This window comes from Borostomias antarcticus, assembly GCF_949987555.1.
Source record: "Borostomias antarcticus genome assembly, chromosome: 2".
Taxonomy (NCBI): domain Eukaryota; kingdom Metazoa; phylum Chordata; class Actinopteri; order Stomiiformes; family Stomiidae; genus Borostomias; species Borostomias antarcticus.
Genome location: NC_140235.1, coordinates 14,115,090 through 14,140,459, shown reverse-complemented (window position 1 = coordinate 14,140,459; position 25,370 = coordinate 14,115,090). Strand labels below are relative to the sequence as shown.

The 25,370-nt window shown below is 41.8% G+C and overlaps 1 protein-coding gene across 1 annotated transcript; it reads right to left on the bottom strand.

The window, feature by feature from the left end:
• Nucleotides 1-3,050: 3,050 nt before the first annotated feature.
• Nucleotides 3,051-20,601, bottom strand: LOC311321425 (cyclic nucleotide-gated channel beta-3-like; the record flags this gene model as incomplete). The annotated part of the gene is made up of 15 exons (XM_084453403.1): nt 3,051-3,378; nt 8,126-8,276; nt 8,580-8,732; nt 8,836-8,954; nt 9,268-9,351; nt 10,629-10,726; nt 10,951-11,110; nt 13,381-13,522; nt 14,797-14,919; nt 15,113-15,177; nt 15,328-15,414; nt 16,912-16,962; nt 19,285-19,493; nt 19,864-20,187; nt 20,424-20,601. 15 exons carry the CDS (start codon nt 20,599-20,601, stop codon nt 3,364-3,366), a joined length of 1,959 nt encoding a protein of 652 aa, XP_084309529.1. The 3' UTR covers nt 3,051-3,363.
• Nucleotides 20,602-25,370: the final 4,769 nt, after the last annotated feature.

Sequence of the window (25,370 nt, the reverse complement as noted above, 5' to 3'; positions counted from 1 at the left end):
GCGTGGACAGTGGCGTGGTGGCGAGACTCCGCCCCCTCAGTTTAGAGCCAGTCGGGGACAGTGTACCCCTCTCCAGGCCACCTACCTCACTCCACCGGTGAAGACCGTGTCTCTAGCCCACTCAGGGGCTGAGTTGTGGGGCCCGTGGCGTGGATAGTGGCGTGCTGGTTAGGCTCCACCCCCTTGTTTCACAGCTAGTCGATGACAGTACAGTGACCTCCGAGCAATTTCCATGCATCCACCATTGAAGACTGTGTGTCTCTAGCCCACTCAGGGGCTGAAAAGTGGGGCCCGTGGTGTGGATAGTGGCGTGGTGGTGAGACTCCGCCCCCTCAGGTCATAACCAGTCGGGGACCATGTACCCCTCTCCGGGCCACCTACCTGACTCCACCGGTGAAGACTGTGTGTCTCTAGCCCACTCAGGGGCTGAGTTGTGGGGCCCGTAGCGTGGATAGTGGTGTGCTGGTTAGGCTCCACCCCTTGGGTCACAGCTAGTCGGGGACAGTACAGTGACCTCCGGGCAATTTCCATGCATCCACAGTTGAAGACTGTGTGTCTCTAGCCCACTCAGGGGCTGAAAAGTGGGTTCTGTGGCATGAATAGTGGCGTGGTGGCGAGGCTCCGCCCCTTCCGCCCCTTTAGCAGCTCAAAAGCTAGAGTGCAGCGCCATACGTTTCAAATGGGGAGTGCAGTTGCCGATCAAATCGTCATAGAGTGAAAACTGTAAGTCACACAGCTTAGATACTTACATTATACGAATCAGCACAGTTGTGTGAACATTTTGATATATAATATGTGTGTGAGCTCTCAAAACTGTAGGAGTGCCAGCAGTTTACAAAATGTGTGAATATTTTCAAAGCAACTGCTGCCACCACTATAAAAACATAAAGTTTCTGAACATTCCAAAAGCAGTTTCAAGCAGTTTCAATGGGACAAAAAATAGTTTTAAATATCAAAATTCTGAATGGATCCGTTAAAGAGCTATTCTTTTACCCTTAAAAATTATATTAGCAGAAAGCTGCTGCTCGCCCGGTGTTCAACCACCCCAAGTTCTCCCACACAACTTACCTTTTCCTTTTTCTACACTGGCTCCCTACAGCAACTCACATCCAGTTTAAAACTGGAACTAGCCTACGGGGCAATGAAAGGAACAGCTCCTTCCTACCTCCAGGCCATGGTCAAGACCTACACCCCCGCCCAACCATGCTCTGCTACCATGAGGAGATTGGTTGCCCCATCGCTCCAAGGCCCCTCTGGTCGATCGATCTAGTCGTGGCTCTTTCCTATCAATGCCTATTTTTCACCGCAGGCTCAAAACTCACCTCTTCAAGAAGTACTATCCTGACCCTTCCTCTCAGCACTTATTGTATTTTGCTGTTCTTGCACTTTGACTTCAACACTAAATTACACTATTAGTCGCTTGCTTAGAAAGGAGATGCTCTTGTGAATTCTGGTGAGTAGTAGTACCCTTGACTACCTACATTAAATGCAATTATTGGAGATAGCCACACACACACACACACACATACACACATACACAGCCCCTGCCTCCAAGCAAAGCTGCTTCTGAGGTTTCAGCTAATCTGTCAAGGTTAAATAACTGTCTGCCACTACCTGTCCGTAGGCTGAACTGGATTGGCCCAATTTACTGCATTTACAGAACAGTCTCTGATTCAACATCATTACTGATACTCAAATTGTCAAGAGAAACTGCATCATGGAGCAAGTTTAAATGGTGATGATTGTAAGAAGTGACATACTGTACAACACAGTTGAAACATCACTAAACATGCAATAATAACAATACTGTATTACCTCCTGCATGCATGCACATGCAGCCATACTAGTATAAACAAATACATTTCTGTACAGAACATGAATACTCGATGTCTGCTGGATTTAGTCGACGGATGACACTTTAGGGACTGTTCAGTGTACTGAACATATTGAGCACATTTGCCAGAATGTGACCCAGACACTGATGCAATAAAGCTTTAAGTAACCTCATCAGCAGGGTAAATCATCAGCATTGTCCCACAAAGCATCAGTGGTAGTAAAGAGAGAAGACTGGGTCCTACCTTGGCTGGTCCGGCAGGGGTGGGTACAGGGGTCACCTGGGCCAGGGGTGGCTCAGGCACCCCAAAGAGCTTCTTCAGCTTGCTGAACATGACACTGGGCTGTGTGGGCTGTAGTGTAAACAACGCTAGCCTGTCCAGGTTCCACTTACGGTACTCCTCCCGACGACCAAACAGATGGGTGAATGACAGCCTGTGGCAATAAATTCCAAGTAGTCCCATTAATTCCCTGAAGGACCTGCCCTGTTTCCTATGGGTCATCGGAGATCAGCTGTCACTGCCACCAATCGCTGCTACCACTCCTGATGTCATCCTCCCATGACACATGCCTTATGCATTACTGTACAAATCTGCCCTCACTGTTGACCTGACTGCAGCTAATACATGTGGAGGCTAAGAGCAGTCATTTCATCTTAATTCAAATATCATCTTTTTATCTCAATACAATCCTTCATCATGTTATCTTAATCAAAAATGTTACACATAATGCTCAACAAACCTTAACAACTCTAGCTCAAAAACAGCTTCAAGACAAAATTGCAAAACGGTGAGCATTTCCATGTCTATGCTAAAAATGACCTGGTGGTAAGGGTGGACAGCCCAGAGTGGTTATTTCTGGCCTGGCCCTCTGTTGAGCAGATACAGGCATACAGGGAGACTACTTACCTAATTACACCACACAACATTCCTGTCTGCCTAAGTAGATTACAGCATTGAGAACTCCCCTAGCTCCCTACTCTGTTCAACATACATCACAGACATCACTGACAGAGAATGACACTTATTGCTTAACTATGGAACTGATGCAGTTATCAAATTGATAATTAATTTATTTTGGTTACACTTAACATTATTACAAAACCAGTGGACAGATGGAATGGTATATCCAACAAGAAATTTAGATCAAGAAACTTAAGGAGTTTAGTGGCTACACTGTCAGCATACTCAACCCTGCTATACAGGGACATCCTGTGATTGGCACTGCTACAACATAAGCTCTGTATTAGCAAAACAAACATGTTTGGCAGAAAATAAAATAATTTGATTTCTCCTTAACTTGAAATTCTCTAAATGAAGATAAATCTAAATCAACATTTTACATTTGCACAATTGCACAAATGAGAAGAATGTCTCCAAAAATCAGGTCATGTGATGGTTACTGAAAAGACTTACTTTTCTGACAGAAACTCTTTAAATAACATATTCATTCACACATTTGAAATATTCTGTACAAAGTAATATAAAGTGGAAAAAGATGCAGTTTGATATCCCTCACACATTTTAACCTTTACGAGGAGGCATTCTGAAAGAGAGAGAGAAAGAGAGAATGAAAGGGAGAGAGATTAGTCTGAGCCACCACCACATACATCAAGGCTGTATTCAAATATTGGAAACAAATCCTCAACAAAACAGCCAACCAAATTTGACAATCTTACATACTCCTCAAAAAAAGTTTGGACATGTTATTTCAGTCGATTATTTCTCTCCTTTAATAATACCAGTTAGTATTGTATTTTATATCGTTGGAAAGCCTGATTAGTCACCTTTACAACGAGGTACAACTTGTAAGGATCGTGCATTCGTGGAATGAGCAACACAGCTAAACGTGCGGGTAGCGCCCCACAAAAATGTGCAAAAATATTTTTCTGTTGGTATTCACTCTTGTTTTGAGTTGCTTGGTGGATTGGATGATTGCACTCTCCCACAGTAATAAGGAAAAAACAACACATATTGGCAATTTTACACTTCATTCATTTTACACCGTTAGGGACCTCAGTTGCATGTGGAAGATCCATACGCAGCCACAACAGAAGAATATTGCAGGGGATTTTGGCACCTTTTTGGGGGGCACTCCCCACATGTTTAGCTGTGTTGCTCATTCCACGAATGCGCAATCCTTACATGTTGTAACTCGTTGTAAAGGTGACTAATCAGGCTTTCCACTAAAATTTAAAATATAATACCAGAGTCATTCCAGAATTGGAGGACAATTAGGCATCTGCACTTTTGAAAAACTGACCATTTATTTTACAATTTTCTGTTGTGTATTTAAGAAAAACAGGCAACAAAACATAAAAAATGTGATTGGTCCAGCTCAGGCATCAAAGGTACACTTTATATGAGAGGTTTTGCTGTGTGTGCTATGCTTGGCGCAACCCTGTTTCCCCCCAAAAAATAAAAAAATATTTGTCTTATTCTAATAATATGAGTAACAGGGTTGCATTAGTTAGAGTGACACAGTCAATCAAGGCTGACAAGATTAGAAAAATATGAAAAGTTGAAGAGAGGACTTAACTTTGGTCTTGCCATTTCTTTAGCTAATGTCTTGATGATGTAATTTCCTGTGTGACACGTAACTCAGTTTTTTCTCTTCCTCTGCTAGGCTAAATAGGTTTAATAACAGGGTTGCATGCATGTTATGGGACACAGCTTAAGTTTATTATTACAACTATTTAAAATATGTTGATGAATGATAATAATAATAACAATAATAAAACAATTATAAGACACATAGATCAATAAAATAATAGCAAGAAAAGTAAATTTAAAACATATTTTTTAATATTGATTGGCTAACAAATGCTTCTGATTATTTAAAGGATGTTTCTGCTAGCCTTAATTTGACTCAGTTGATCATAGATCCTACCAGGCCTAATTTGAAGAACCCTTTAAAATCTTCACTTATTGACCTTATCTTCTCTAATAAGAGTGATAAAATCTCTGCATGTGGAGTGCTTGATTTGGGTATTAGTGATCACTGTCCTACTGTATGTATTCGTGATACACATGTCAAGAGAACCTCTTTTCGTATTATAATTAAGAGAAACTTAAATAATTTTAATGAACAAGCCTTTCTTCATGACCTTTATAACAGTGGTATTCATTCTACTTCTGCTATCCCTGATGTTGAACTAGCTTTAGAATTTTTTATTTTCACTTTCTTGTCGGTAGTAAATAGACATGCCCCCTTCAAAAGGTACCGAGCAAAAAACAGATCCAGTCCCTGGTTTACCCCTGAACTGTCATCCTTGTTTTTGTCTAGAAATACAGCGTGGTCTCTCGCTAGACGTACAAACGAGGCCTCACACTGGGCTGCATTTAGAGTCCTTAGGAACAAATGCACGTCTCTCGTGAGAAAAAGTAAATCTGACTATTACTTGAATTTTATTCTAATCCCTCTAAATTTTGGAAGGTGGTAAAAGCTTGTAGCAGCAATTCTTCTAACTCTGTACCTACTGAGGTTAAATTTGATGACTGTTTTATAAATGATCAAACTGAGATCTGCTTTGCTTTTAATAGACACTTTGCTGCGGCTGGCCATATTTTTAAGGATGACGATGTTGGATCCCCTTCTACAAATGTTAATCATCTGTCTCTGGAGCAGGCTCACGTGCCTACCCATAATGCTGCTTCCCAGTTCTCTTTTAGTCCTGTGTCTCCTAGTGTGGTTCTTGAAGCTCTCCTAGCCATTGATCCCAAGAAATCCACTGGTGAAGATAACCTGGATCCTTTCTTTCTCCAGTTATCTGCCCCTTTAATTGCTGAGCACATATCAAATATTTTTAATCTGTCTATGTCTTCTTGTGTTGTCCCTAGAGTTTGGAAAACTGCGCAAGTTCTCCCATTGCATAAAAGCGGTGAAAAGTATGACCCTAATAATTATAGGCCAATATCTAGGCTGTCTTGTTTGGCTAAAATGCTGGAGTCAGTTGTAAATTGTCAACTCAAAGATTTTCTCTCACACCACTCCATTTTATCTTTGCACCAATCTGGTTTTAGAGCCAACCATAGCACTATCTCAGCCATCACTTTGGTTACAGATAATATAGTTTCTTTCTTAGATAAAAGAAAACATTGTGCTGCCCTGTTTATTGATCTGTCTAAGGCCTTTGACACTGTTGACCATCCTTTACTGTTAAATCGATTATGTAGCATTGGCCTAGATGGAAATACATGTAACTGGTTCCAGAATTATTTATCTGATAGATCTCAATGTGTGAAGTTAGGGGGTGCCCAGTCGGACCTTTTGCCTATAACTAAAGATGTTCCTCAGGGGTCAATTTTAGGTCCTGTGCTATTTACCATTTACATCAATGATATTGTATCCTCGGTTAGTGGTTGTCAATTTCATCTTTATGCTGATGATACCATTCTGTATTGTGTTGCTGACTCTGCGGAATTAGCTATTGAAAAATTGCAACTTTCTTTTAATGCTGTTCAAGATGCTCTTGTGTCTCTCAAGTTAGTTCTTAACGAGAACAAAACCAAATGTATATTGTTCTCTAGGGCAAGAGATCTTGACCATAATAGTCTGCGCATAACTGCTGCAAATGGATCCTTTATCGAGAGAGTTTCAGAATATAAATATCTGGGCATTTGGCTCGATGATAAATTAACATTCAAATTTCATATTGATAATCTTGTGACCAAACTACGGCAGAAAATTGGCTTCTTATATAGGAACAGAACTAGCTTTCCAATGCTTTGTAGAAAGAGGATTATCGAAGCAGTCTTTTTATCTGTCCTGGACTATGGTGATGTAGTCTATAGACATGCCTCTGCTTCTACTCTCAGATCTTTAGACACTGTCTACCACTCAGCTCTTAGATTCATTACAGGAGATAGCTATAACACGCATCATTGCTCCCTGTATGAAAAGGTTGGCTGGCCGTCCCTTTCTATGAGACGTGAGAAACATTGGTTTTTATTTATTTTTAAAGCTCTTATTGGTAAGCAACCACCTTATATTACTTTTATGCTGGATTGGAACTCTGGGTCTTATTTAACCCGTTCCAGTGAGGTGCTCCTGCTCAAGGTTCCCAGAGCTCGTTCCAACCTAGGAATGACTGCTTTTATTGTCAGTGCTCCAAACTCCTGGAATGCCCTCCAAAGCACTTTTAAAATGGCTACCCTCCCTTCATTTGGTCATTTTAGAACTATGGTTTCTGAATTTTGCACATCTTACTGTAATTGTTTTTAGCTGTATTTCTTGTTCTGTTCTTATTTATTTTAACTTATTTTACTCTATTTTCATGTTGTGCTTTTAGTGTTATTATTGCCTTACCTCTGTTTTATTCATGTTTATCTTTGTACTATTTTATCTCTTTTACTCGTCGTCACTGTAAATGAGGGCAACCTCAGTGTCCTTCGAGTTTAAATAAATGTTATTGATTGATTGATTGATTGATTTTTTAATGTTATATTTGACATGCAAGTTGGTCAACAAGAAGGCGGGACAAGACAAAAATGCTGTTTTGGGGGGTGCATGAGAGTTATTAGGTATTTTTAAAAATAATTTTTCAACAAGTATATTTATGTTTGGTCTCAGGACAAGTATACATTACATAACAATGTCATGTTTTAATATTTTTTGTTTATATTATATGACATTTCATGGCTGGGACTGAAAATGTCCTCCAATTCTGGAATGGCCCACCAATTGATATTGTTAAAGTGGAGGAATAATCGACTGAAATAATGTTGCTGAACGTTTTTGCAGGAGTTTTTAGATAGTTCAGAATAAATAATGTAACAGGTACTCAGACGAGTGCAGTTGGGACACATTGCTCACCACTATAAATTATCTATTTTATAAAAAATTTAAATTAAAAATAAAAAAGTAGATAGGACACAATTTCTCACTGGTTACTTAACCCTCAAAACACTTTCTTACTACCTGGAAAACGGTAGGTCACATGCAATGACGACAACAGGTACCTTAGATTTTAGGCCAATAATCTCACAACATCCACCCGTCAATCAACGCTATCCTTCTATCGAATCTGTCTAAAGTTCTTAACACCCGTCCACTTGTCAATGTTCCAATCAAATTCCTCTAAACATATGTCCCACCCTCATAGCTTGTTTGCGTCGGAAATACGTCAATCTACGGAAGTTAGATGATCTCAAACATCTGTTTCAGTGCGACTTTAAGACCTTCCCTACCAATGTATTTCTACTGGACGACCAAGATGGAAAACACAAGGACATGCTCTGTTCCCCTTCCCATTGCATCAATAGTCAGTGGGTAACAGATAAGAGTTACTTACCCTGATTCTGTCAAGAATATTTTTGTTAAAGTTGCCTCCAAAGGCACGCAGAAACTTGGGAGTAGGGGGTCTGGGTGCGAACAGTGCCAGTCCTTTCTTCTTCTCCTCCTCGGCCTTGGCAGCTGCTGGACCCTTGGCCTTCATCAGTTTCCTTTGAGAGTCAGACACAGCAGTCAGCACCTCTGCAGTGTGGTTCACATGCACACCTACGGACTGGTTTCACACTGGTCTCCTGAGCTTGGAGCTTTTCACCTGCTTAAAATAACTTGCATTCTGTTGGCTATTGTAGTTTCATCAACCAAACTTGGTATTCTTAGTTGACATGATGTGAAGTTTCAGCAGGTTAACTTGCAAATGAGTAAGCCTGCTACCTTGAAACGGTATATTCAATTCAAATAGTTACTATCTTATAGTGAAAATTATGCAAGATACCCCAGCCCAACTTTTCTCTCACCTTCCCTTCCTGGCCAGGACTTTCTGGGATTCGGGGTAGTGGACCAGAATGTCAGTAAGGTCCTTCTTATCCAGCACAAAGAGGTTAGCGAAGCCATGAGCTTTGACGTTAGCTGTTCTCCTGTTGCCTCCATCTTTGGATGACTGCAACAGACTGAAAAAGAACACTCCATGTTATGGCATGATTAGTGTTTCATGAGATAAAGGAACGTCTTTCATATCATTTTACATTTGACGGGAGCACGTCCCTACAGGACCTGATCTCTCCAAAAACGCAGCCGGCCTTCAGGGTGACAAACACTATGGAGTTGTCAGGTCCTCCCACCACCTGCACCTCTCCACTCTTGATGATGTACATCTCTTTACCGATATCCCCCTGTGTGGAAGAGGGGGAGAATAGCTATAAGCAGACTGTATGTATTCTGTATGATAAAGAAAGATTTGTTTTACGAGCAGTCAGATAATGTTCTGGGTATTTCATGTAAAATTATACCCACTGATTACAGTGTGCTCATATTGCATATCACCAAGGTGTCCTGGGATTACTGTGTTCAGATCCTTCTGCTTTTCTTTAACAACGGTATTACAACTACTGTTACAATAAAGCACCACAAGGTTCTTAAAGGCAGCATTTGTATTCATATTACACACACACACACACACACACACACACAAACATACTCACACACCTTCTTCACCACAAAGTCTCCAGGTAAATAGACGATAGACTTTAGCCTCAGCAACATGTCCACCAACATCTGCTGATCACAACCCTGATAAAATACATGAACATGGATGAATTAAGTCAATCAATTACAGTTTAGACATGTATTTGGTTCGAAATTCCAACAACCTTGGCGGCCCACAGGCACTTTGAGAAGAGTTGGTACACAGCTTAGTGAGCTACAGTATAGTGGTGTGGTGATGTTGCGATTTGGTAGGCTTTTAAGTTAGCATTTCCACCATTGTGAGGTGTAGTCCAACATCCATATGGGAAAAATGAATAGCTTTGTGGGAAAATAGTGAAAATAAAGTCTGTGTTTAACAGAGACTCACAGAATAGAGTATATTTTGTTCTAAGCATGGTTTCTTTCTCTCACACTCTCACCCTGCATCCACGCTGACTGGATCTACAGTACAACCATTCTTCAGTGCAGACTGTGAATAGAATATGCTTTCCCTGACATTCAAGACTACAGTGAGCACTGGGACAGAAAGAAGAGTGCAACGGACAGTTATAACCTTGCGAACGGTTCCCAATTAGTCAAACTTCCAAAACAATACAAAGTGCCCGTTAACCCGTCATGTTGTTGGAATTACAAGGCCTTTAAAATACAATCACTTCTGCATTCAGCCCCTCAAACTTCCTCAATGATTCAATGTGGAAATACAGAATAAAGCCCTTTCAAATATATTGTGCACTAAAACACAAGGTGTTCTATTCAGAATCTTATTAAAAGAAAACTGTTTCCAATCACCAATTCCACTTCAGACACATTCTAGAGGAAGGTTTCAGGTTCTGAGGGGCGACGGGCATATAATGGAAGGCTGGCAAGTGCATTTTGAATGGGCATGAATCTTAAAGCTAAATCTAATCTACAGTCAGATCTATAGCTGGTTGTTCAACACTGTTGAAACAGAGTTGTATAAGTTATGGGTGCCTTCATTTCTGTTTGTTAGATGAACAAAAATAAATTAGTTTGGTTTGTTGTGAATGCCGGAGGCAATGGTGAACTTTAATTGATTCCGTTGGTTTATCTTAACCTGGTGTTGCGAGTTCATGCTTTCTATGTATGTGCCGCCCCGCAGAGTTTGCCGTACAGTATGGGTCACATATGTTTTCATTTTAGGAAACAATGGGATTCATCATTGTAAGAAGGCAGGTGCGAACTCATCCAGCGGTTTAGGAACATGTCGGTAATCAGATGGGGGCTTTCTTTAGGAACGTTCTTAGGAAGAAATTTACGAACAGAACTTAGGAAGATACTGGTGAATGAGGCCCATTGTTATCTTACAGCATTACTGTATTTATGATTGGTGTGTGTGTTACCTTGAACAGATCTATCTTCTGGAAGGTAGTGAGGTTAATGTCCACAGCGATGGCTGTTCTCATGACCAGAGGCATCTGGTCCAGCAGCTCAGACTCATCTTAGGACAGGACACAGTAATACAGAACACATCCATGATATCCCAACTTCAGTCTTCGTAATCATTGTCAAATAGGAATAAATATGCATCTTCTCAATTTTTTCATTTGATGTTATACATCCCAAATAAAAATGTATTTACATAGAAATATATATATATATATTACTAAGGAGCTGACAACAAGCAGCCGTTCAGGCAGAGGAGAGGCTTGCTCAGCAGCTTACCCAGCATGCCCTGCGCATCCCAGGTGTAATTGTACCAGGTGCGGACCCTGTTCTGCACCAGTCTGGGGATTTGGTTGGTCACCATGTAGGACACACAGCCGTCCATTGAGGCCCGATAATACGTCTGTCCAGCTGTAGCTGCTCCGATGACATCTCTCATCTGGTACAGAAGACGGGAGGGATGGATGAATTAGAGCAGATATACACAGGCTCAATTAGCACTACAATCGTTCAAACTATATTGCAACTCTGCTGATATGTTTAGGGTTCATGTTTCTGGATAGTGAGTTGAATATTCATTAAAAGAATAGTTCAACATTCACCACTATGTTACCATGAGTATGTACAGTACAAGAGCAACTAAGAACATGTTGACTTTGACACGTTTTGATGTGTGTAGTGTATCCACTTGCTTCCATTAGCAGATCTAATGAATTAAGTTTGATTTTAAAACATGCTTGATGAAAGCAGGATTCTAGATGATAGGAAAAACAAGCTCCATGTTAAAACATGTTGAACTATGCCTTTTAAATAGTTAAACATCTATATACAGTACCATTTACAGTGGAACACTCAAAATAGCTTAACCAGGTTCGCCAGAATCCTAACTGGTTCATGGTTGAACCGTAATCTGACAACTCTATATTTTATACCATAAGGTCTATGGGCTAGTTAGGAATACAAGGAGGAGTACATCACTGTAGTCTAGGGATGGGTAAGGATGTCACGAGGACCGATGTCACGAGAACCGAAGTCGATGCCAAAATTCTGACAATGTGACTCTAGGCTACACGCTTTTTCTACAGTACCGTAAGTACTGGGGATACAATTCTTCTGGACCGTCATATTGTTAAGTTTGCAGACGATTCTTTCATCGTGTCTCTCCTTAGCAGTGACGACCCCGAGCATGGCCATGTAGTGGCGGAATACACTGACTGGTGCAAGTCGTCCTTCTTGGACATTAATGTATCCAAAACGAAGGAGATGACAATAGATTTCAGGAAGCATCCCACAGTCATCTCCCCTGTGATAATTAATGACCAGGTTGTCGATGCTGTCCAGCAGTATATCTTGGCATTGAAATTGACGACAAGCTGACCTTCGAGCCTCATGTGGATGCTGTGTGTAAAAAAGCCCATCAACGCATATATCTTTACCGCAAGCTTCGAAGTTTTGATGTTGACAATACTTTTATGGTAATGTTCTACACTTGCTTCATTGAATCAGTTCTCACTTTTGCCTTTGTTAGCTGTTACGGGTCACTTAACCTAAAAAATAGGAACAGACTGCAGGGCATCGTCAAGGTGTGCGGCAAAATAGCAGGCACGACGTTGACTGACATTCCGCATTTGTACAAGGTTAGCACCTTGAAGAAAGCCCAGTCCATCCTGGCTGCCCCTAGCCACCCACTGTTCAAGGAGTTCCAATTGCTTCCATCTGGCCGCAGATACAATGTGCCGAGATGCAGGACCAATAGACTTAAGAACTCACTGATCCCTGCGGCCATTGGCCTTTTAAATAACTCAATGTGATGTGGTTGTTGTTTATATTGTGTCTGTTGTGTAGTGTTTTCTGATGTTTATGTGTTTTTTCTGCTGGCTGTGAGACAATTTGCCCCTAGGGGATAATAAAGTTTCTTGAACTTGAATCAAAATTCAAAATGGCTTAAAGGGATAGTGTGCTATTTTGGACATTTAGCCATATTTGTGGTCTGTCTACCATGAACCTGAAACATAGAGACCATAATTTTACTGACCGTTCCAGTATTGAGCTAGCTGCAGTTTTTATGCAGGTTCTCACTGGGCTACAATGGAAGTCAATGGGGCATACGTAAATGCGTTGAAAAACTATGATGAATGTGATTGTGTTTTCTGAGATGGGAAGCACAGGGTGTAATCTTACCAGTCTCAGTATGCTCTCCTGTGAAATGTATCGCAATCCAAATATTTTAGGTGTTTGGCATGACTTGCACATAGTCCTTTGTGGGAACAGTGAAAACAAGCGCCAGGGGAATTCTTATGTCCAAGCCATGCCAAACATCTAAAAACATTCGGATTGCGATACATGGGATTTTTTATTTTTTAACCTTGGTATCAGATTGGGTATCGTTATCGAAATTCCAATCGTGGAATTTCACTGGTAATGGTGTTGACGACTACATTTTTGGTATCGTGACATCCCTACTATAGTCTACAGATGCCATGACAGTAGTCACAGTAGTCCCTCTAGTAGGCTAGGCTCGGTTGTCAGGCTCCACCTGAGTAGCTTTGATTCCTACACCAACCTCATGCAGTGCATCTGTATATAAGTACATATAAGTGATACTAATTGTTACGACAATCATATCTATACTATGTTGAAGGCAAGGACAGCAAGAGGATACTGTGTGCTAAAATCTAGCAGCGTCCAAGATTAATACTGTCCTGTTACCTGTCCAATCAAACTGGAGAACACAAAGACACCCACGAAAAAGTTTGACATCTGAAAGGTGATCTCAAAGACGGTGTGGGGCTCAGGCAGGCCCCCGATGTTGATCAGACTGCGGACGGCAAAGTAATAACTGCGCAGGTACCTGTGGGGGGGGAAATGGATTAGGAGGGCTGCTGAGCTGGGGCTCAGAGGGCGGTGTTACCTACATGGGATCCTTGGGACAGCTCGACAATGCTACCTGGATCATGCTATCGTGCAGGGTCAACGATGGTTACATCCAGGGTTAGATTTTAGGTTGGGGTCATCCCAAGGGTCCAACTTAAACGTTACGCTCATGCGGAGGAGGTAATAGGTGACTCTGTCTACTGTGCATGAACTGATATTGATTTGATTTCTACCAAATGTTGATGTTGGATGCAGAAAATGACTGCAAAACAAGTGACAGCCAATAAAGACTAAAAGTCAGAGCACTTTACAAACAATACTGGAACAAAGTAAAAACAAAAGTCAAGGGAAAAAAAATTAAAGAAAAAATAAGAGCAAAGAGAAGAGCAGAACAGTACAGAAAACTACCTGTCCAAGAAAGGTGGACAAAAAGAAGGCCCCGAAAAAGTAGTTGGCCATCTGAAACACCTGGCCGAACAGGGTGTCGGGGAAAGGCAACTCTGCGATCATCAGCAGGGATTTCTCTGCATAGAAGAAACTGCTGAGGTAGCTACAACAGCAGTCGAAAACAAGAAAATACAGTACAGTGCCTCACATTTAGTACAGTATGAATAGAAATATGTACAAGTAGTAAAGATATTATATATAAATAACAAAGGGCTGTATTTTGCTGGAGCAAAATTGGTTAAATCTGAGCAAAGGTACCTTCTATATTCTTAGTATTGTTTTTATCTTTTAGAGTGTTTACTCGTTGCTCAGCACCAGTAAAATAGATACCAGGATCTCACAAGTGCAGTATACAATAGTATTACTGCAGTTATTGTTAACTATGATATTGCGAGATTAATAGATATCTGTTCATATTTTACAAACTTCAAAACACAGCGGTCTACAGAGATACAACATAAAATACAGTACTCCAGTATGCCATAATAATACTAACAAAAAAGTAAACTAAGGGGATAATATTAACTTAGGAGATGTGTGCTCAGAACTGATGCATACCCTGCTGTCATAAATGCTTGTGCCCTAAACGTACATAGTTACACTCACATTTCAGTTACTGTAATATCTGGCCCTAGGATGTCAGAGTATTGTCTGTAGGAGGTACATATGATGTAACAGTATTGTCTGTATGGAGGTACATAGGATGTCAGAGTATTGTCTGTATGGAGGTACATGGGATGTCAGAGTATTGTCTGTATGGAGATACATGGGATGTCAGAGTATTGTCTGTATGGAGGTACATACGCACTCCCCTTGCCAGTGTAGACCCATTTGGTTTTTCCGATGCCCTGGTAATCGGACGCCACATAGTAGATGCAGGCGTTGAGGTGGAGTATGAACATCAAGTAGCCGATGGTGCGGATCACTCTGTGGACATGCATGTATTACACTGGCTACTGTTAAGGCTGTCAGCCTCAATGTCACCAAAAGATCAACCATAATGCACTTATCCTAGATGATGATAACCTATGCTACTCAAAAGCTTTAAAAGATGGAAATGCCACATGTACAGATGAGTGGGTTACAGGTAGTGTTTACTTTTAATCCTGACAAACTGTACCTCCAGATGTAGGCCCTGGTCAGGATGCTCTCCAGTCGATCACTGAACTCAAAGAAGGTGTCCAACTGCAGAGGAAGAGCTCCAATGAACAGCCCCATGTGAAACGCACCAAACCCTGCTTTCTGACTAGTATCTACTGTTAGAGAAAACCTCAAACACACACAGGAAAGTGAATGTGTAATAAGCAGACAAGTCTAGAATGACATCTTACTTACCTTCAATAGACGATTGGCTCTGAAGATGGATTTGTAGCCGAACTGGAAGGACAGCAGGTCAAATGGAGCGAGGGCCAGCAAGTCCATCTGTTGAAGGGGACATTAAGACCCTTCTTATACACATGCAGTCTCTAAGAGAGACTTTATGTATGATTTCTTTTTGGGGGCCAAGCAGCGAAGCTGCGTAGGTCACCATTGTTCTTGTACCTTTTCTTCTTCTTCTTCTGCCGTTGGAGTCTATGGCAGCCCATAGAACTATGTGGTCAAAAGTTGTGAAAATTGGCACGCTGATCGAGCCCAGTCCCATGACTATTGTCACCAAGACTCATGTCCACACCTTGAACCCTCTAGCGCCACCAATGGGTCAAATCTGGAGGTGTGTTTATGCATGCAACTTTTGACCCGTAAGTCCGATTTTCAAAAACAAGGTAGCGTTGGAATCATTGGCTCAATCCGAGTTCAATGCACCCTATGACGTCATTTTCCGCCATATTGGATTTTCCACCATTTTAGATTTTGTGAAAAACACTTAAAATGTATCTCCTCCTAGGAACTTTAGCCAATCTGCATGAAACTCGGTGTGAACAATCTCTAGACCAATGTCTACAAAAGCATTACAAGGATATTTGATATCCTTGTTTGCTTGTTACAGCCAATCGAAATCGGCGTCCAAGCCGCCAAACAGGATATGGGGTCATATCTCAGGAATTTCTTAATGTGTCAACGCCACATTTGGCACATACATCAGGGACAGTCCCATGACGCCTGTCAGCAAGTCTCATCATGACAGCTCAAACCCTAGTGCCACCAACATGTCAAAGTTGGATGTGCGTTTAGGCACACAACTTTTGACCCGTATGACCAATTTTCAAACATGAGGTACCATTGGAATCCCTGGCTCAAGCCGAGTTCAACGCACCCTATGATGTCATTTTCCAGCAACTGGATTTCCAGTCATTTTGAATTTTGTGAAAAACACTTAAAATGTATCTCTTCCTAGTAATTTTGACCAATCTACATGAAACTGCCTATGCACATTCTCTCGACCAATGTCCACAAAAGTGTTACAGCGATTTTCGATTCTCCAAAGTGTTCACCTGCTACAGCCAATTGAATTTGGCGTCCAAGGCACCAAACAGGAAGTGTGGTCATATCTCAGTAACATTTTGATGTATCATAACCACATTTGGCACACTCATCGAGGAGAGTCCCCTGACCGCTGTCACCAAGTCTATGTCAACACCTCAAACTCTCTAATGCCACCAATCTGTCAAAGTTGGAAGTGCGTTTATTCTGAACCGTATGCCTGATTTTCAAAACTGCGGTAGGGATTCAAATGCGGCTATGGCGTATTTCACTTGTTGTCTTTGATGCGCTGGTTGCGCTTCCTGCTTGGCCCCCACATTGCTGCTTGCAGCTATATTTACGTTTGATATTTGTCCACCAATGCCAAGAGTGATGAAAATGAAACAAATTGTGGTTTATACATTTGAAAGTTGGCAGTATATACATTTGAAAGTTGAAGTCCAATGAATGCTCCATAACCTACTTCATAAAACATGCATCACAGTGCCACTGCGGTACCTTGAATCTCTCAGAATCCCTGTAGTTCTTCTTTGTAAGAATTCTGTCTTTCTGGAAGGGAGAGAAGAACCAGATTAGGTCTAGCCTGCCTTTGTAATCTTGGCGGCATTCAGTCAAAGACTCTAAATTAACCCTGGCCTGTAAGAGGTAATGATGTATCTCTATAGTCATATTTCTTTAATCTGGGACAAGCCTTGGCCCCATGGTAGCCATTTGCAGCAGCTCCTGTATTTTTTGGAGTTTGTGTATTTTTCTATCTCATTTTTTCATTTTTATTTTTGAGCAAACTTTGTGACTTATTTTCTTTTGTACAAAGGACAACAACAAGATTATTGTTTACTCGCAGGGACAACTGATTTCAGAGACTGTACAGTTTCTCCCTTCCATCTAGAAAACTAGGAAAGCAGATCTACACGTATGGTATTTATGCAGTTTACTTTGAGAAATCCCTACGATGCTGTGCAGTAAACACTGAAGTGTTTTGGTTGTGATCGCAGACTTATAAACATGGGGGGTATTCCAGAAAGCAGGTTTAATGAAAATCCTGACTTTGTTAACCCTCAAATGAGGGAAAGCCTGGGTTTTCCGTTCCAGGAAGAGAGACAACTCAAACTTGTGAAAGAAAGGCTACTCAAACCCATTCCAGAAAGCGAGTTCACTGAAAGCGTGGGCACCTCCACACAGAAATTCACGCACACATTACATTTTGTAGCCTAAGCCTACACATCTCACTCCATTTGTATATTGTATTCGTATTTTGTACTACTTATTTGCACCATCTCATCTTGTCCCTGCACCCTTGTCTCCATCAATGTTATGCAGTATATTGACCAAAGTCTATGGTCTTGAACGTTTTATGTATGTGCACATTGTCCTGTCCAAATAAACTTTTGAATGAATAAAAAGCTAAATCAGTTTGTTGTAAACTACTTGCCAATAAACCGATTCAGATTCCGAAACTAGCCCTCATTCTCTGCACTTTTAAGATTGTGTGTGATGCTGCACACATTATAACAAATGTAGGCTAACGTTAGGTTTTTACATGCCAAGTGAGCTTTAATCAACATTATTCAATGACATTCCACCACTTTTCACCTGTAGGGTAGCCTAATATTAAAACAGTGCGGTTACATGTTCACTGAATAAACTAGAACTTTTTCACTAGATTTTGTGCCCGAAATCATGCACGCGATAGAACTTTGAATTCCACTGGGGTGATCTTTTGTTGTCTTCGGTTGCCATGGTGAATCATTGTATCATAGCTCTACTGATGATGGTTTTTTATAGTTCTCATGCACAAGCTTAGCTCAAGCTGTAGGCTACATAGTCAAGGTTGATTGTGCCAGCGTTAGATACAGACTTTATTGAACCCGCTTTCTGGAATGGAATTCTGGAATTCCTCATCTGTCTATGGGAAAAATATTTTCCATCAGATGTCTTAGATCTATAAAACAATTATGAATTAGGAAAGCAGTTTCATGTGTAGGAGTTATTCCGTTTCAAAAAATCAATTTGGGATATCAACGGGATTGCTAAACACAGAAGCTTTTTTGCGCAGTGCATTTAAACATGGCGCTGTGGAAATAAAACTTTGCTTGTAGGCTCCCTACTCAGACAATCAGAAATGTTAAGCGTTTCCACCCACCCACAAAGTACTTTTCCCCTGGCAAGAGTACTACAGTACCTCGCGAGCAAGGTCTTTTTGGGGGGGTATAAAGTCCCTCGCGAACCCTCCCATAGACCCCAGCCCCATTGGTGTGAACATGGCGAGTTACTCCCAAAGGTCCGTAGATCAGGGGGAAAAGTATGGTGGTGAGAAAGCGCTAAAAGAGACATACAGCTTCACAGCACTTCCTATCCTCGGAAGAGCTGACCACAGCCTAGTCCATCTCAGAACCCTCTACAAGCCTCTGGTACACGGGCAACCAGTGACCATCAGAGTGAGGAGATAAGGCTCTAAGGAACACTTTGAGACAATGGACTAGGGGGTGGTCAGTGACCCTCAAGGAGAGGACATCAATGGGCTAACCAACTCATTGTATTATGGACTACAGTATTATCCATTTCATTGTGGATAGTGCCGTACCCGCCAACAGGGTGTGCTGTTTCCCCAACCTCAAGCCCTGGATCACCAGGGCACTGAAGGCCATACTCTGAATAAAAGGAGGGAGCTAGAGGGGAGGCTCAAGGAGGGCAAGAACAACTACAGGAGGAAGATGGAGGACAAGCTGCAGAAGATTCATGTCAGAGAGGTGTGGGATAGTGTGAGAGTCATCACTGGCTACAAACAGACAAACCGCTCAACTAGGGTAGCCAAGACATATCTACCCCACACTCCCACTCAATGCCTAACAATAACATTGCATAACTTACTATGACATCCCCTCCCTTTACAAATTGTCTACGGGGCTGGAAGACGATGAGGTCGATGAGGTAGATGAGGTCCACCAGGAGGTCGAGGCCTATCCACAGGGGGATGGCACCCGGTGTGTGATAGGGGAAGCAGAGACGCGCTGTTATGAACCAGGTGTTGTAGTTGAAGGCCAGGGTGACAATGCTGAGCCACGCGATGTACCGACGGTCTGGTGAGAGATAGGTGGAGGGATGGAGCCAGAGTGAGATCGGGGAAGGGAGGCAGAGAAAGATGGGGGAAGAAGGGGAGAGAAGATAACAAAAAACTAAAACTCGTAATGAATCAAAGGTTGTATGAATATTGTAGCTCGAGGGGTGACTGAGGCTTAAAGGTGCCTGCACACTGCCCCAACCAATGCCAACCAACTCCAAGCACCCAACATTGTAAAGTTGGCAGTTGTTGTTAGAATGGCGGAAGTTTAAAATTAGCTACAAAATTCATCCAATCGACGCCAACAGTCACCAACAAACATGGCACATCACCCAGCATTGGTGTTGGTTGAGGCAGTGTGCAGGCACCTTAGGAGAACTACACCGTACCTGTGAATGGATCTATGGTGTCACCAATGAGTGAGTCCATCCTGTCCTCTATTGGCTTCAGCAGAGTATCAAACAGAGAGCATGTGGCCGAGATGAACAGGAATTCTTTAGGCTCCCCCTCTTTCTTCTCATTCTTCTTCTCCTCAGCGTCCTTCTTCTTCTCTTCATCCTCCTTTTTCTTCTTCTCTTCAGCCTCCTTCTTTTTCTTCTCTGCCTCTTCCTTCTTTTTCTTATCTTCCTCTTCCTTCTTTATTCTGTCTTCCTCCGCTTTCCTTTCTCTCTCAGCTACTAATTTGATGTAATCGTTTTTGCGTAGAATTGGTGCTAAAATATGAAAAAAACAAAATGAAATGGTAGGAAATGGGCATAGCTATTATCTGAATACTTCTGCGTACCTTTATCAAATGATGTTATGTAGGTACGGTCAAATTAGGCAGATTAAGTCCACCTAAAATAGTTATTGGTGTCGTGTGTAAAATACTTGATCTCTGTGTTTGACCTCTGACTCTCGGTTGTGTGTAAAATACTTGATCTCTGTATTTGGTTGTGTGAAGACTTACTGACAGGAGGGCTTTGCTCAGGAGATGAGGCGTATTGGTCGATGACCTTCTCCTTGAAAATGTCAGTTCTCTCTCTCATCCGTTTCACAACGTCTCTCAGCTGCTTGTCGGAATACTTGTTTATCACTATAGGGCGTGGAGGCGACGGAGGGGAGTCCTGTCTGTCAGGGGGTGACATCCCATCCCATTACTGTAAATATCCCTTATTACCTTGCATTTTCTTAATATTTTCCCCTTTTCAGATTATATCTAGGCCACTTAATGTTTTTGGCCCCTATTTTCGTAGCTTTGTGAGACCACTCGGAGCCTCGAGAGTTCACTTTCAGTTTCTCTCCGCAGATCAGTTTTGACATCCCCCTATCTCGAATGATTTCTCTCAGATTATGTTTTGACCAGGCCAATCAGGGATTGTGTTCTGACTGCTGTTCTTCCCCCTAGTAGAACGTAACCCCTGAGTGATTACGTGGCAAAACAGTCTCCCAAAGCAATGAGCAGTAGTGTTAACGCTAGCAGAATAAACACAGCCATAAGGGCAGTATTGCAGAAATAGACTCAATAACAACAATTAAAATAGTTAGAGTATGCACTAGCAGAGTTTCTCAGAGGAAAATACATTTTTTGCCGTTCTTCTGACTGGATTTGGTTTGGTTGGTTTGTTATGCTGATTAGCTGAAGGTCTGTCAAGGCAAGTACTCCCGCCCACTGAAATTTGAGACAGGCGGAAGGCCAGAGTGCGGAGTGAAACTGAAAGTGAGCTCAGTAGATCAGGATGGTCTCCCGAGGCCATGTCGAGGCAAATCGTCCAATCCATGGGTAATTTGCAAGCTGTAATCAATAAAAACTATTGAACCACAGCTTGTGGTTATTAAATGCACATGAAAGACTAAAGCCAGCAGGCCATCCATCTCTACCGTTCAGAAGATTACATCTCTTAAATAAATATATTTATGCAAATTGTTTTTTCTTATGTGAAGGGGTTTTATTTTTTCCATTTGCACTACAGCCACTGGTGACTCTGCACCTCCCATACAAACAAATCAATCAGCAATTCTGAGAGGTGCTCCTGGCGCAGCCAAGCACTGAAAAATAGGTGTTCTGATTGGCCATTATGAAACCAAACGCCCACTACACCCAAGTCCTGTTTTTTTAAGTAAAAAAAAAAGTTAATCCAACCTCTCTTACAATTGTGCGGGAGGTGCGCTATCATCCTAAACCATGAAATTGCGTTAGACCGGTCCTCACTGTGAAAACTAGTCCCTTTTGTGTCTTGATTTAGCACTTGAATGACATTAAGCACAAATTAACAAATTTCATCAGTCCACCCTTCACAACCTCAGTCAAACTGATACAGATTGCCGGTATTGCATCTCTCTCTGCAGTAGAACCCTTATGGGGTATACACTCAAATTACTGCTATGGTGATGCTTTGTCTCTCCCTAATGGACAATAGGTCTCACTACAAACCCACAAAGGCAGTTTCTGTGACATCTATTCTGACCATCTACTTTAGCATGTTCCACCATCTCTGAAAACATGCCAGTTCACAATGAACAATATATCATACAGTGGTAAGAACCCAGCACCACAGTTAATGCTGTTTTATTTAGTCTTGGGTTTCTTAGTCTGGTCATACTGTAAGCAGCTCCAGTGAGCTTCTTAGACCACAGAGCTGTAAATGTGATCATCCCCTCAGGTCGCCTCTCCTCTAATCAGCTTGGTGTGCTATATATCCAGGCCAATGTTTGTGTTTGTACTGTAGTCTCCAACAGCCTCTCTCTCTCTCTCTCTCTCTCTCTCTACCTCTCTCTCTCCAGTCTCTTTCCAGTTGGGATTTAATAATGAGGTTTGATGATGAGACTATTAATTTGATACTTGTTTCGGGTCAGATGAAAGGAAATAAGGAGGTAAAATGTTGTACAGTATACTGTAGGGTGAATCTCAGATCATGTAGTTGTCTTTAAATTGTTAAATTTATCTGTTCTATATCTGAGTGTTTTTAAGGACGGGAGTGAAGAAGAGCGATGGGTGAGTTGGAGGAGCTAGTCTTACCCCTCTCCTACGTGGGCAGTGTTGGCTGGGTTGCCAGGGTTGTCCTTTGGTTTTGCTGCTGGAGCTGGGGCAGCTGGTGCCAGGGTTGGGGCAGAGGTAGAGGCTGGAGCTGGGACGGGGGTAGAGGCTGGAGCTAGACAGAAGGATGGGTATACAGGTAGAAAACAATTGAATTTCTCACATCTCTTTTACTGGGATCCTAACTGAATAAATTGCAAGAAATTATGAATGCGTTGTGAACTGCCTCCTCTGTCTCTGCCTCCTCCCATGCCTCCAGTATGGGTGCGAATCCTCCTGATCATGTGCAATTCAAATTTATATTCAAACAAATATTCTGTAAATCACTTTAGAAACAGCATACGAGTAAAGCCTACCTAACTTACAATCTAAAGTGTTTTATTTTCCTTAATGGCATATACAGTATACTTATCCACAGAGGCTAACAAGGACAGTGTGGAAAATAAACACTTCACTCAGAGCTGAACACTGCATTAATCTTATCCTAACCTAGAGAGGTACTGTAGGAAGCATACTGTACCAGTCCTGTCTCTTGTTTTTATCACTGCAGCGGTCTGTCTTACCCGGTCTGTCCTCTTTCTTAGCATCTTTATCTGCAGGCTTCTCTTCCTGCCAGGATAAGAGGAATAATATCACCAGAATTCACATTTTAATTTGAGACCATTTTCTAACTGAGTGTTAAACTTACTGTGAGTAAGAAACCACACTAGCTGCTTTATAGCTGCTTAACTTCTAAACATGATGCAATGAATTTGAATGTATGTATTGGATTTGAGTAAAAAAGTATTTCAACAAGGCAAGCGCAGCATAAAACAATCATGATTTAATCATTTTGGTGAGAGAGGTCATACATGGAGTCAACCTGTGTATATTTCAAAGTGGATCAGTCTGTTGTTGCCTCGGTAAGAACAGATACATTACATTAGTCATTTAGCGTACACTTTTATCCAAAGCGACTTCCAATAAGTGCATTCAACGTAGGTAGCAAAGTGTACTAATTACCAGAACTAATGAGTGCATCTCCTTTCTAAACAAGCATCTAAAAGCTTAACCAGTGCTTAAATAAGAGTGTGATAACAGCATATCAGTACAGTAGATGCTAAGAGGAAGCGTCAGGGTAGTACTTGTTAAAGAGGTGAGTTTTCAGCCTGCGGCAAAAGATGGGTAGTTGGGGTTCTTACCTTGAGAGGTGCTGGTCCTGGAGCTGGTGCTGGTCCCGGGGCTGGAGCTGGGGCCGCTGCAGGAGGCACCGGAGGGCCCCCAAAGACACCCTTCACCTTGCTGAACATGTCTGGGGGGTGACAGGCTAGACTGGCTCCCGGGGAGAGGTGAGGCTCCGGGGAGAGGCGATTCTGTCCAGATCCTCAGCTCTCTGATCCCTCTGTTCTCCAGCTTAGTCTGTCCTCATAACCATACTGGACTGATGCAATTAGTTTAAGATGCTTTTAGACCCACTAATGCCTCCCCGGCAAGCATACACCTCGGGGGCTGTGTAAACCCAGTGCCACCTTGTTGCCAACTGAGGTGGGGATAGGGAACAATCTGGCAGCTGCCATCTCTCCAACATAAGTGTTTGAGCGAGGATTTGGTAGGTAACAGTCTATCATGGTCATCTCATATCATAGAACTCACAAATAAAATAATTCTAACCTCTTTCACGATAAGAAGATTTGAACATTTTCTGGCAGGTGATAATATCCTGAGACAGGTTTCACAATCCTTAATTATAAACCTATAATTCTGTGATTCAGCCAGAATCATATTGTACTTTGATATTGAAAGGCCAATGATAGCTGAACTATACTGAATATCAGCTCATTGACCTGATTTCAATTCACAAAATCCACTGTAAACAAAGACCATCTAACCTTGTAACTCTCTCATTTTAGTCACTCCCTCAACATGGAACAACTTAACTTTAACTCAACTTAAGATCATTAAGTTGTTACATACTGTATCAGGAGGTAATCTTCTGATTCAAGTGTAATATGATGAATGACCTAGTTGTATACAACACTTTACTCTATGTTCCTTTATTTTTCATTATTGTCAATAAGGGTGTAGGCTACATTTTTATTCTAGAATTGTATTTAATTTCATTCTATTTTCTTTTCTCTTTCTAGTTCCATCCCAGGTTTTTGGTCTGTGTATTATATTTTTACCTCCACCCCAGCAATAGCGTAGGGCCAGAGGTAATGTTTTCGGTGGCGTGAGTTTATTGGTTTGTTTGTTCATTCGTTCGTTAGCAGGATTACACAAATACTACCAGACTGATTTTCATGAAACTTGGTGGAGGCGTGTAGCATGGCCAATTTAGAACCCATACAATTTTAGAGCAGATCCGAATGTAGAAGTAGAAATGTGCAGTTGTTTGAGCAATTTGTGCGTTATGGCCAAAGAAAAGACAGAAAATGTATGTTTTGCTCAAACGGAAGAAACCTACAACTTCCATAATGCACTGCGTTCGCTGCCTATCATTGCCACACCCAATGGGTGGTGCGTCGAAGCCGTGAAAACTATTCGCCGTGGACCCAGATGAGGAGCCGGCTGCCAGCTGTGTTGCGTGCCACTTCGAGCAAAACGCATATCTGTGACCGCCGCTGGTAATTTGGTCCTCAACTAGGCAAAGGTCATTTTTCAGTTTTTAACAGATTATGAAAGTGCAGATTGTAAGCTTTCAAATGAGGTCTCATACATTGAAATCTGAACATAGTTGAAGAAGATATGCTTATTTGAACGCTAGTACTGCCAAATCAACTTAGCTGAGAATTCCTCCACCAAAGTTCTCCAACATTTCCACACCTCTGACTGCCAGGTAATGGGCGTGAACAATAGCCTGGTAACCGCACCCCCAGCCACTCCCCCACTGGACGATCTGTC